Genomic DNA, 14,877 nt, shown 5'->3' with positions numbered 1-14,877 from the left:
AAAGGATACTGATCCGGCGGAGGCAGCTACGGCGGCGGCGTTAGCTAACTTCTTAAGAGCTTCATATTTTAGAAGGTAGAAGACGTGGATGTATCATACTTTGTATATGGATGCCCCGTCAGTCACATGTCCAATGACCTTGACCTAATTTTTATGGTTCAGTGACAACTTACAAAAAAGTTAAAGACTTTTTTGTAATGTAAAATTCTCACTTATTATAAGTAATAAGATAACCGTATTTTGTATGAGCGTACCTTGCTCGGTCCTCATGTCCGTCAGACAGTGTTCACTTGACCTCGATCACATTTCATGGATCAGTGAGCAAGGTTAAGTTTTGGTGGTCAAATCAGTATCTCAGATACTATAAGCAATAGGTCTAATATATTCGGTGTATGGAAGGACTGTGAGGTTTACGTGTCCAACTGGCAGGTATCATCTGACCTTGACCCCATTGTCATGGTTCAGTGGTTAAAGTTTAGTTTTTGTGTTTTGGTCTGTTTTTCTTATACTGTACAAAATAGGTCTACTATATTTTGTGTAAAGAATGATTGTAATGTGTATATGTCTAGCTAGCAGGTGTCATCTGACCTTGACCTCATTTTCATGGTTCAGTGGACAAAGTAAAGTTTTGGGGCTTTGGTCTCTTTTTCTAATACTATATGCAAAAGGTCAACTATATTTGGTGTATGTAAATGTTTTATTTGACCTTGAACTCGTTTCACAATTTATTGCTCATTGTTAAGGTTTTTGTGTTTTGGTTTGCTTTTTTTAAACTGTAGGCATGCACTAGATCAACTATGATAGGTCACATGACTTCTTCTTTCAGTATCACATACATGTATATGAATATGACGCAGGTAAAGCAATAAAATAGAATTATTGATTTTGTAGTTTTTAAATGTCTTTGGCATTCGGAGTCCCGCATGATATTTTTCCTTTGGTGATAATTGGGAAAGTCTTGCTAGTTAAGTGTATCTCTTTTTTATGTATGGTATTAATAAAGGCAAATGCAGTATACCGCTGTTCCATTGTCATAATTGTTTACTCGGTTTGGCAAAACACTACAAATACACAATCTGAAGTTTGTTTTTTTTAAATTTACAGACTAGAGCAATAATATTAATCCCAAATTTTTACTCCCGTTGACAAATCCCCTAATAGATATCTGAAATATTTTTATTGTTCTATTAACAGACCAGAGTAACAATTCAATGACAAGTTTGCTTACTCAATGTGACGAATCCCTTCATTTAAATCTGAAACATTATCATTGTTTACAGATAGGCCAGCGCAACAATTTGAGTCACCAGTTTCCTTACTTTGTCTGACTATTCCCTTCACAGGAATCTAAAATCTTTTCAATTTCTTCACACAGGCCAGAGCAACAATATGTATCAAGTTTTCTTACTCATTTTGACAAATCCCTTCATAGGAACCTGGAATATTTGCATTCTTTTTAACAGACCTAAGCAACAATATTAATCACAAGTTTTCTTTTTCAGTTTACCAAACCTCTTCATATAAATCTGAAACATGTTCATATTTTTGTTAATAAGCCAAAGCAACAATTTGAGTCACAAGTTTCCTTACTATTTTTGACAAATCCAAGAAATATGAAATATTTTGGTAGTCTATTTCAAGGCCTGCGCAACAACATGGATGACAAGTTTTCTTACTCAGTTTGACACATCCCTTCATAGGAATCTGAAATATATTTTTCTATTTCCAGGCTAGAGAAGCAATAAAAATCAAAATTTCATTGAAACTGAAATATTTTTATTCTTCTTTTAACAGGCCAGAGCAATAATATAAATCGCAAATTCATAGGAGTCTGACATATTCACATTTTTGTTTTATTCACAGGCCAGAGCAAACATATGCATAACAAGATTTCTTACTCAGTTTGAACAAATACTTTATAGGAATCTAAAATAGGTTTATTTTCTATTAACATGTCATAGCAACAAAGAATCAAAAGTGTTCTTACTTAGTTCGACAAATCCCTTAGCCTTTATGGTAATCTGAAATGTGTTCATTTTTCGATTTCCAGGCCGGAGCAACAATTTAGATTACGGGTGTCTTGGCAAATCTCCTTATAGAAATCTGATATAGTTTTCATTTAATTAAGGACTTTTGTTTTAAATATTCCTCTAAAATTGAAGTATTTTTTACCAGTGTCTTAAAAAATCTATCTGATAAAAAAGTAACACATAACATTTGATTTAAACAGTATAATGTCAAAATTAGAATTTACATAAATTTTATCAATTTCTAAGTCTATTTGACAAAATCTTTTCAAAGAAGGAATCTGAAATATTTCCATTTTTTTATTACCAGGCCAACAATTTGAATGACACGTTTTCTAACTCAGTTTTACAAATTTCTTCCAAAGAATCTGACATGTTTTCATTTTCTATTTCCTGGACAGACCAACAATTTGAATGACACGTTTTCCTACTTAGTTTGACAAAAATAACAAATGAATTTCAAAGTGATTAAAAAACAATCAAATGTCATAAAGATAAAATTTATACAAATATTACTAATTTCTAACTCAGTTGGAAAAATACTTAAAAATAAGGAATCTGAAATGTTTTCATTTTTTATTTCCTTGCTAGAGATACAATATGAATCACAAGTTGTCTTAATTTAAAGTTTACTAAGTTTAATAAATCCCCTCATAGGAATCTGAAATGTTTCATTTTTATTTTCAGGCCAGAGCAACAATTTGAATGACAAGTTTATATTTCCCATGTACTCAGATGGCACTGAAGATTGTGATATGGTAATTGAATTCAACATGATGTCTTTCTCGAGAACAGCTTTATACGCTACCATGACAACTAATTACAACGAATCCTACGATAATATCTTAGACAAAACACCATTTGTTATGCCTATGAAACAGTATCTAGGCTTCAATGCTTCAAAAGGTTTGTAGAAATAATGTTAGCTATGATCTTTAATCATCTTAAAAGAAGAAAGTCGTTCGTTTTAAGATTTTATTTACGCAACAGTTGCGATGAAGTTTTGTTAAATGTATCACACATGTTCTGTCATTAGAGATAAAAGGAGACGTCAGAGTACTGATCAGATGTTTAGGAAATAAATCTTATAAAATGATATGTCCGTCGTTAGCATATCACGAAACTTAAGTTAAATTTAGTCCTTCAAAGGGACAACATTATCATCAAAAGAAAAGAGACGATCGAATTTTGATCTAAACACCACAAATAGTTATTACATGAACGAATGAGATTCCATTGTATATAGTTGTGTCGTTGTTCTCCGCGTTTCCCTCGGTTTTTGTTTGTTACCCCGATTTTGTTTTTTGTCCATGGATTTATGAGTTTTGAACAGCGGTATACTACTGTTACCTTTATTTATTAGATTGTTGTTAAAGATACTTATTTATATTCAACCAATCGTTACACCATTTTATATACCATTTTATATTCAGTTGTTGTTTTATTATTTGATACTTCCTTTGTGTGAATATGCTATTCTGTATACCTTTTTTCATACATTTTGTGCTAGTCATTTTGTAACAATAAAAAATATTCATTATGATAAAAATAAAAAAATAATAAAATTAGATTATCTGAAAACGAAGACGAACAAGAGTTTATATAAACACTAGACTGAAAACAAACATATCCTTCAAATCAGTGAGTAAATTTAGGTGCTTTGGACGAACCATAAGTTCCTGATCAACAAGCCACTGTATATGTTTGCTAAAAACACCTTCAAATCTAATGTATTCTTTTGCAACGCGTATTGTAGAGAGGTGGCTGGCTAAGGTTCTCGGTTTTTATTCAATGCTTTTATAATTATGTACCGTTCCTAGTTTGTTTGTTTGTAGGCTATTCAAAAGATGAAATGTTCGTATATAAAAAATCAAGCTGTATCCATACATTTCAGTAGCGTTTTGTCTTTTCCCAGATAAATTAAATGTACCTTGTTTTCAGTCATTCTCTTTTGTCGAAACATCTACTAGATTACGTTTAATGACACAAATCAATGAATTGAGGTTAAAATTAAATACCCTGAACAAATTTTATACCGACTCTCATGGGAAGTCCAGGTAGTGAAACTCCTCGTCCTTATTTTTATGAATTAAGTAACACATAGTTATTATCTCACCTTTCTGTGCCATATGCTACCTGGCTATTGCGATCCATAATATTTTAAATGTTTAATCAGAACATATAGGTTAAAAAAAAAAACGATTACAAATGCTTTATTCTTCATATTTTACTTTTTTTGACACAGAAATTACCATTTACAGACATACACATACATCACCGTCTTCGAGTGATTAGATTTAGAATTTTTAATGCCTCATTTAAATCAGTTCTACATGATAATTCAATACAGAAGCGATAGATGAAAGAATTGACATTATGCCATACAATCCTGATTTCACGGGGAAATGGTTAACCAACAATGTATTATGAATTATCCTAGCTATTATCAACCGGATGTTGATCATTTTTCTGAATAAAAACAATTCAGTAACTAGCAGTCATTTATGAATTGCTGACGGGGAATGTCGCGTTTCCCCGGCACATGAATACTAATGTAAAAAAGAGAAAGGTAATTTTCTATCAAATCTGTCTTCGTCTTTAGGACATTATTTTTATTGATTTTGTTTGGGTTTAAGATTGATGATGTCTCAAATGTATACTTTGTTTATACAGCTTGATTTTGAATACCCCGAAGAGAACATTTACAATTTTAGTGCAACGATGATTTCTCATAATATTATACTAAAGTGATTATCTATATTGAAACAACTGCAGTTTTGTTTGTTGTTGCGTGTTGTTACATGTACACGTTAAGAAGTTTTATAATAATATACTAGTATATTATTATGGGATGCATTTTACAAGTTACACATAGCCGAAAAAGAGATGCAGCAGATTGTTAATCCGAGATAATATTGTCAACCGAGGCGGAGCTAAGGTTGTCAATGTCTAATGTGGCATTTTGATATGCAGTTTATTGAACTCTAATATTGAGGATCAATTTTATATTAATTTTCAATTCTTAAACACTGATATTTCGACAGTCTTTAGAATCGGACCTAATCCATGCACATTTATATGAAATCATTTTAGAACTACGATGACCTTATCATGCCCAAAATTGCCAAGAAGGATTATATTACAAAAGAAATCATAATTTGTTTGATCATTTGGGATTTGAAAGAAAAAATAGATAAAAACTCAGATTAGTTGATAACAACCAAATAGAGAATCAGAGGTCTCTTCACATGAACAATCTTTTTAACTAGTAATTAATTGGATATCAAATGGCCTTGTACTTCAACAATAATTAGATGGTGTCCCAAAAGAACCCAAATTAATGGTCAGTGTATGGCAAACCAACATCAATTAATCTATCAAGACCCAATTAAATGAAAATCTTTTTTCATGGGTTATACATTATCCATTAAAATGACCAGTTAGACTTCTGTATCAATTATAATTAAATCAGGTTTCAATGCCACGAAGGTTGGACAATTATATACGGTATTGTCTTTTAACATTATTATTCGATCTGGAAGACACGTATTTGCTGTCGAAAGCCAAAACCTGAAGGGATACAAACTAATTCCCACAGAGATTTAGATAAATGACTTTTTTATTCCGGTAAATTGACATTTATTTATAATCAATGGACGTTGCTTTCATTCAAAAACAAAACGCATCGTCCGTTGAATAAAAAAGGGTTAAATTACAGCAAGCAAATGAACTGACTTTATTGAACTGCGTTTTTCCCTTCTGAATTCACTTTCAAAATTGCATGAATAATCCTCAAGGTTGTACTCGATTAGGTGGAAAAAGCAGTTGTAAACTATACGTCATGAATTCGTTATTTTGTCTTTATCTTTTGTTTTAATATTGATTAGACAGGAATAGATTTTATGTGACAATGATGAAGTAGTGAATGTTTCTAAAAATGCATGTACTAACTTTATTTGGTAACCTTGTGTGTAGCTGTAAAACATGTACTGGAATTGTAATAAATGAAAGCTTTTAAAACTAATAGAATATATCTTCATATCATCATAAGCCTCACGTACATATAAATATAATTCTGTAATATTTAAAAAAGTTTTTGTAATTCTTTCACATTTAAATTATTTCTATAAAAGCCCTTCATTTACATTATTTCTGTAATATCTTCACGTTTTGATTATTTCTGTAATTGCTTTACATCAAAATTATATCTCTAATTCCTTCAACTTAAATGTAAAACTATTTCTGAAATATACATTTGAATTCTATCTTTACTTCCTTCGCATTAAGATAATGTCAATAATTTACATTTACATCAGTTCTGTAACTCACAAGAATATCATTCCTGTAATTCCATCACATTTACATCACATATCTGATTCCTTAACATTAACATATGTTTTGTCATTGCTTTACATTTACATAAATTCTCTAATTTCTTCAAATAAACATTATTTCCGTAATTGCTTTACTATTATATTATGTATTTACTTCCTTTACATTTCCATTGTTCTGTAATTCACTGATGTATAGTAATTGATTTCTAGGAAACTGTCATACAAGTAAGAGGTTAAACTACGTTTAAAACCACAAAAGAAATGTATGTACCAATAATGAATATGACAGTTGGTTTCCATTCGTTTGAAGTGTTTGAGCCTTTGCTATGTCATTTGAAAATGGACTTAATGATTTGACATTTTTTTTGCAGTTTGGTAATTTTGTTTTTCAAATTATTGCAATGTATTTTTTTTTCATTTTAGTTTTTACATGGAACGTCAATTACACAGTATCGGCACAGATTCACCACATGTACGGTGACGTACTACACATATTTAATTCAAATTCGTTAGGACGGAATTATATAGGTTACTGTGATAAAGATTATTTTATTACAATTTATGGAACTGATTCTGACACTAACGTGACTATCAATAGTAGGAATAACACTGTGATTGAAGCTCATAGACTTGCTGTCGGAAATACTGTAACCTTTGATCCGGAATCGTCCGATGTTTATCAGATAAATGCATCGGGTAGAATCGGAATTATTTATAGTAACGTAGATATAAGCAAAAACATTGTCTGTGATCAAACTGACGATATTCTTTGGGAAATGATACCTCCTATTGAGAAGAACGGAAAGGAATTTATGATACGTATACCTGATGTATATAGTGCCTTTTTGGAAGTTTTAGGTGAGTCCTTTGTAGACCCAACATTTAAGACTGCATTAAACAAAATTTCCAACCAACGGGACTTATTGGTCGAAATAGTAATGTTCCGTTTATAGAATAGCAAGTTATGCTAATGTTTTGCAAAAAAAATAAATCACTAAATAGAAGTTTATCGTTATTGATATACAATACTGATATTCCCTATTAAAATTTTCAAATCATCTGTAGAAAAAGACTTTAAACATTGATCTCTTTCATGTTAAAGAGTACGAAAGTTTTTTTTGTATTTTCCTCCGATAAAAATATTACCTATACAAGCTATTCAGTCCGTTGTTCCGATTGAACAACCAGTTCATGAGTCCTACTGCAACTCAGATATTGAGAGTTCATATTGATATACACATTGGTCCTTCTAGTTGATTTTTTTTTATTCCAAAAGAGAGCACTTTACTTTAATGAAAGGAAGCTAACATTGTAACTTATTCTAAGCTATGCAGCTAAATTCCACAAATACCTGCACATTGAAAATACATAACAAATACCTGCACATTGACAATACATGACAAATTGATACAAACAAAGTCCTAGGCTTCCTTTTTTCCAATCATAATGTTGTTCATGAGCGTATGCTGCATAGAACTGCTTGATATCTAAGAGTCCGCATTGAAGCTGAATGCGTCTTGCCTGAAGTTTTGTGGACGCCATAATGACCGTTATGATACCGGTATATTTCTGTCACAAATAAATACGAGCATCCACTTGTAGCAAAATCAATTTGTTTTGCAGATCCCAACATTAACGAATACGATGTATAACTTGATTTCTTTTATTTACAATGACTACCAAGTCGACGGATACCACAAGTCTTGCAGCACATGATTACCCATGTGGATACTTTTGTTTTGAATTTGTTGCTCAATTTTTACTTTTTCTGTTTAGTGTTTTGTAGTTTTTCCTTATTCAGTTTGTTTTAGTAATCCAACGTTTTTTTTGTCGACAAACGGGGGATGAATAGAGTATTTTTTCTGCTTTTCTTCTAATACTTTGTTGCGGATATTAGTATCTTATGGAACATATTGCTATCACCCCTTTCGTGTTGATCACTGTTAGAAATTCCCTAAAAGACGATGCGATGAAAATAGTTATATTCGATTTTAAAATATTTGTGAGTGTCATACCAGAAAATATGTGGCCAATAAACCTATTGTTCACGAAGCAGAAATCGAGATTTAATAGAAGTATTTGTCATGGAACATAACTACACAGTATTCAAGTACATTTTTAGTTTGTCACCATAAAACGAATAGTGAGTGTTGCGCAATAAAGCATACTAAGTATTACAAACTGCTTATGAAATGTGTTTTTCAGTAATGGATAAAATGCCTTAGATTTCTGTAAATTTTCTTTTTGTTTCTTTATAAACAACATGTAAATATACTCCCTTTTATTTTCACCAGTAGCATTTTAAGAGAAAAATAGGAAGCAGTTACCTGTCGTAAATAAGCATAAACTGGCTTTTTGTTATTCTGGCTGTCGTCCAATTAAAATATCTGTTTTAAAAAGAATAGAAAAAAAAACCTTTATGTTTACTCAAACTAGAAAGTGATACAATAACATCCAAATAATTTAAGACTGCAACAAAAATAACTCTTAAATACCTTTTATTACATTCAAAAACATGGTTTGGTATACATGCATTAGAAACTCAATAGCTACATTTCCAAAGAATTAAAATGTTTTTGTCACGGTATAATTAAAAAGCAATTGACAGACAAAAATATGGCATCAAAATAGGAAATTCTATATGCAGTTGGATAATTTATTAAATGGCAAACGTTAATGTATTTGAATATGACACTTTAAAATGTAACAAACTCTGTTTTCTACTTATAGGTTTTGAAGATGGACTATTAAAGTTGCATTTGCCGGATGAACTGTCGACAATTAACTTAAAAGCTTTTGAACGTAAACTAATAAATGTTTCTCATGCACGTGACGTTCACATGACTTCTTCGACATATGTCTCAGTCTTTAGCACTTTGAACCTAAAAACAGACACATATCGTACAGCAACGAATGTTTTCAGTGTTTTCCCAGCAGAACAATTTAAAAATTGTCTATATGTAACGATTTTGAATTGCACCAACAACGTTTGTGGTTACCTGGTAACCGAAAATGGCATCGGTCGTGTCAATATGTATAATATCGAATGGAAAATCATTCGATCATTCAATACATCAGATGTAGGTCAAAATAGAACGACTGCCAGTTTTGAAATCAGTGGTATATCAGACGGCATCTATTTTGTGCAATCAGAAAATAGTTCTGGACACCTTATATTTTATTATTTGAATTTGAGCCATGGTAGATATTACCAGGCAGCCAGATTAGACAATATGAATTGCGATATGTTTGCATCTTCGCAAACATCTACTTTTAACGAGGAAACTAGCGTTTCGACAAACACCTTATTGGAGCAAACTTCTGTGCCAAATGACATTGTATCTTCAACACATCCTATAAAAAACTTTTCTGGTGCTTATATTGAGAACGTTACCGTTTCTTATTCCACGATTATACAGTCACAAAATAATACACTGATTAACCAATCTGCTCAATCTGTGCCAAAACTTGGATTACTGTTTTATTTAACGTCAAACACTTCAACTCAAAACGAGACTACTGCAGTGGAACCTATAAACAACCGTTTGATATTCCCATTTATGTACGAGGAGATACCAGCCGATGATAATGTTTTGAACACATATTTGATAGCTGTGATAGTCTCCTTATGCACAGCAATATTTGCAGTCATTGCTGTTATATCAACTTTTTTGTTGCTAGAAATCTTACGAAGACGACGACAGATACGCAACACTAAAATTCGACCGTTTGTAACATGAGTGTAATATTGCAGTAAGGTGTCAAACAAATTTCTTCCCTACGCTCGCCAACTACATCAAGTGAAAACTTGCATGAACATGATGACATAATAACTGTATGTTTCAGTACTATTAAATTATTTGTTCACTTTTTAATTTTGTCAACAACAACAGTCCTACGACTTTTCCTATCCCTTTTTCATCATCATTAATTTTATAGTTTTTTATACATGTAATTCCTAATTATGGTTTATAAGTACACATTTCCATATAGTTCATAATTTCAAATTAGATATAAAGCTACATTATTTATGACAATTGTTATTGAATGTAAAACTAAATGACACAGTGCAATCTTATTTGACAAGAACATTTGAATTTTAGAGTCAGATGAATAAAGAAACAAAAACATATGTTTTGCTTAAAAAAGATAATAGACCCACGACACTTCAATGCATTATTGTTGTTTATCAGGGATAGTCTCCTTTTTAGCTCACCTGGCCCGAAGGGCCAAGTGAGCTTTTCTCATCACTTGGCGTCCGGCGTCCGGCGTCGTCCGTCGTCGTCCGTCGTCGTCCGTCGTCGTCCGTCGTCGTTAACTTTTTCAAAAATCTTCTCCTCTGAAACTACTGGGCCAAATCAAACCAAACTTGGCCACAATCATCATTGGGGTATCTAGTTTAAAAAATGTGTGGCGTGACCCGGTCAACCAACCAAGATGGCCGCCACGGCTAAAAATAGAACATAGGGGTAAAATGCAGTTTTTGGCTTATAACTCAAAAACCAAAGCATTTAGAGCAAATCTGACATGGGGTAAAAATGTTTATCAGGTCAAGATCTATCTGCCCTGAAATTTTCAGATGAATCGGTCAATCGGTTGTTGGGTTGCTGCCCCTGAATTGGTAATTTTGAAGAAATTTTGCTGTTTTTGGTTATTATCTTGAATATTATTATAGTTAGAGATAAACTGTAAACAGCAATAATGTTCAGCAAAGTAAGATCTACAAATAAGTCAACATGACCAAAATGGTCAGTTGACCCGTTTAGGAGTTATTGCCCTTTATAGTTAATTTTTAACCATTTTTCGTTAATTAAAGTAATCTTTCACAAAAATCTTCTCCTCTGAAACTACTTGGCCAAATTAATCCAAACTTGGCCACAATCATCTTTGGGGTATCTAGTTTAAAAAATGTGTGGCGTGACCTGGTCAACCAACCAAGATGGCCGCCACGGCTAAAAATAGAACAAAGGGGTAAAATGCAGTTTTTGGCTTATAACTCAAAAACCAAAGCATTTTGAGGAAATCTGACGGGATAAAAATGTTTATCAGGTCAAGATCTATCTGCCTTAAAATTTTCAGATGAATCGGTCAATCGGTTGTTGGGTTGCTGCCCCTGAATTGGTAATTTTGATGAAATTTGCTGTTTTTGGTTATTATCTTGAATATTATTATAGATAGAGATAAACTGTAAACAGCAATAATGTTCAGCAAAGTAAGATCTACAAATAAGTCAACATGACCAAAATGGTCAGTTGACCCGTTTAGGAGTTATTGCCCTTTATAGTCAATTTTTAACCATTTTTCGTAAATTAAAGTAATCTTTTACAAAAATCTTCTCCTCTGAAACTACTTGGCCAAATTAATCCAAACTTGGCCACAATCATCTTTGGGGTATCTAGTTTAAAAAATGTGTGGCGTGACCTGGTCAACCAACCAAGATGGCCGCCACCGCTAAAAATAGAACATAGGGGTAAAATGCAGTTTTTGGCTTATAACTCAAAAACCAAAGCATTTTGAGGAAATCTGACATGGGATAAAAATGTTTATCAGGTCAAGAACTATCTGCCCTGAAATTTTCAGATGAATCGGTCAATCGGTTGTTGGGTTGCTGCCCCTGAATTGGTAATTTTGAGGAAATTTTGCTGTTTTTGGTTATTATCTTGAATATTATTATAGATAGAGATAAATTGTAAACAGCAATAATGTTCAGCAAAGTAAGATCTACAAATAAGTCAACATGACCAAAATGGTCAGTTGACCTCTTTAGGAGTTATTGCCCTTTATAGTCAATCTTTAACCATTTTTCGTAAATCTAAGTAATCTTTTACAAAATCTCCACTGAAACTACTAGGCCACAATCATCTTTGGGGTATCTAGTTTGAAAAATGTGTCCGATGACCTGACCATTCAACCAAGATGGCCGCCACGGCTAAAAATAGAACATAGGGGTAAAATGCAGTTTTTTGCTTATAACTATAAAACCAAAGCATCTAGAGCAAATCTGACAAGAAGTTAAATTTTTAATCAAGTCAATATCTATCTGCCCTGAATTTTTCAGATGAATTGGACAACTGGTTGTTGGGTTGCTGCCCTCCAATTGGTAATTTTTAAAGAAATTTTGCCGTTTTTGGTTATCTTGAATACTATTATAGATAGCGATAAACTGTAAACAGCAATAATGTTCAGCAAAGTAAGATCTACAAATAAGTCAACATGACCTAAATGGTCAATTGACCCCTTAAGGAGTTATTGCCCTTTATAGTCAATTTTTAACAATTTTCATTAATTTGGTAAATTTATGTAAATTTTTACCAAATATAGTTCTCTGTTACTAATGGGCAAAGTTCATTATAGATATAATTGTAAGAAGCAAAATCGTTCAGTAAAGTAAGAACTTCAAACACATCACCATCACCAAAATACAATTTTGTCATGAATCCATTTGTGTCCTTTGTTTAATATGCACATAGACCAAGGTGAGCGACACAGGCTCTTTAGAGCCTCTAGTTCGTTTGTGACATCACAATAGGAATTACTAGAGCATTGGGACGTCAGAGTTGTTTGACCAATGAATAACTGAGTTTAACCATACACTTTAACAGAATAAAAATTATCAGGTTAGGAAAATGATTAATCAACCAAGAGACAGAAAACCATAAAATACACTTTATACTTTATACATTTCTGTAAATATTGATACCTGCATTACTATACGTATAGATTATAACATGCCCTTTTCCATATTGGCCCTGGTATCATTCCGAGGCTTTAGACGAGGGCCGATATGGATCGAGGGAGGATACCCGGGCCAATATGGAAAAGACATGTTATAATCTTTTTATCACATATTTAAGTTCTGCAAAAAAGAGAAAAATGGTCAATTATAACAATTTAATGATACATAAAAGGTAAAATCTTAAGCATTTTATCACAAACGTGTCGTAAAGGATGCAATGACGTCACGTCATTAGGAACAGGGCACTATATCAATATCTCTTTTTTTCCCCGGGAAATTTTGAGGTTATTGCATATGCAAAAGATAAGGTATGTATTACAAATATGTGATACATATAATATATATGTTAAAAATCTTTAATCGATCAACTATACGCATACAAATGTAAACACAGAACTGTCACTTTTCCTACCAAATATCGATGGTTCTCTCAAGGCGGGCCTATTTCATTTACCAATAAAAATTGACTGTCATGAAAGATATATTTGCTGCAATTTGGGTTTAACATTAAAAAAAATCAATTAATTACTCAACCCCACTTTATTTACGCATTCTTAACATTCAATTTTCTGTTCCAGAACTGCATTTTGTAGAATATACAATAATACTGATTGTTTAGCATATTGCTAAGATGAACTTGTTTTTATGCACGATTTGAAGGTCTTATTTATACAGTTACGCATGCCTCCATGTAATAACATTATTGCATAACATAAATGATAAACATTTTATTAACATTTATATGCTAAAATAATGAGCACATGTTCATCAGATGATCAATACCAAATGCGATATCCCTTTGAAATAATTTTACGTCAATTCATCATGGTTTACCTTTGGGCACTCTTTAACATCAATAAGTTTTTTTTCAGTAAGATTTTTGCTATATAAATGGTTTCTGCAAAATTGCATTTGTCTTCATTACATATATACTGGCATCTGAATTGCGTAGGTTTAATGGAAATGATGGGTATTGGTATATTGGTTCAAAACACGAAAACCAAGGTTTTGTATATGCTAGTGAATGCAAATGTCAAACTTGCTATACAACAAACAGATCCTAAATGTTTCACACAATAGTTAAGATAGTCTTTAAAATTAGATATCAAAGATATATCAGGATAATAATTCAATACGCCACACCATGCTAAAGTCTTGTAAAAAAGTTAAAGGTTTTTTTTCCAAATATTTTTTTGTAGTAATTTAATCACCGCTCAAACGTTTTGAAAATTATTAAGTATGAACAAATAGCTTTTCTGATGTTTCAGTACGTTAGTGTTTTGTTCAGCTAGTAGGTGTGAATGGAAGCGAATTATTTGAACAGTACTGAGTTTTACTGTTGTGTATATGTCTGAAAACTGAATGATTACTTCATTAAGTTAAAAAAAGAAATCGGGAATGTGAAAAAAATAGACAGGAACCAGACTATAGAAAAGAAAACAGAAAAAAGGTAATGAACACAGCAAAATAAATGGCACACACGGAAGCGGGTATCAGCTGACCCCTTACTTTTACATGATTAAATCTTTTGTTGTTCATTATTTTAAGAGCTGTTCAACCATCAAAATCCGTTTCTGAATATAGTTTCTCCAGAAGAGTTCGGAGTGTGTGATAAAAAAGAAACACTTGTCGTGTTGTCAATTGAAAATACAAATGCATTGTTAATAAGCATGTGAAAAAAAAAAATAGGCTCGTAGTGTTATCACATACAAAGTGGATGTACGGCTTAAAATTATAAAACGCGGATGAAGTCTAGTAGGTAAGAATAAACGTAGTTATG

The 14,877-nt window shown here is 32.1% G+C and overlaps 1 protein-coding gene across 2 annotated transcripts in view; it reads left to right on the top strand.

Moving 5' to 3' along the window:
* The window catches only part of LOC134683199 (uncharacterized), a 59,018-nt gene extending 48,787 nt beyond the window's left edge, over window positions 1-10,231 (top strand). For both annotated transcript variants that reach the window (XM_063542351.1, XM_063542350.1), the window contains exons 4-6: window positions 2,715-2,933; window positions 6,785-7,219; window positions 9,092-10,231. In XM_063542351.1, the coding sequence (XP_063398421.1) occupies window positions 2,715-2,933; window positions 6,785-7,219; window positions 9,092-10,101 (1,664 nt within the window). In that variant the 3' untranslated portion in view covers window positions 10,102-10,231. The remainder of the gene's footprint in view (window positions 1-2,714; window positions 2,934-6,784; window positions 7,220-9,091) is intronic.
* The last annotated feature ends 4,646 nt before the right edge of the window (window positions 10,232-14,877 follow it).

This window comes from Mytilus trossulus, chromosome 9 (genome assembly GCF_036588685.1).
Source record: "Mytilus trossulus isolate FHL-02 chromosome 9, PNRI_Mtr1.1.1.hap1, whole genome shotgun sequence".
Lineage (NCBI taxonomy): Eukaryota > Metazoa > Mollusca > Bivalvia > Mytilida > Mytilidae > Mytilus > Mytilus trossulus.
Note: the sequence above shows the minus strand (reverse complement) of the source record. Positions and strands in the feature narration are given on the sequence as shown.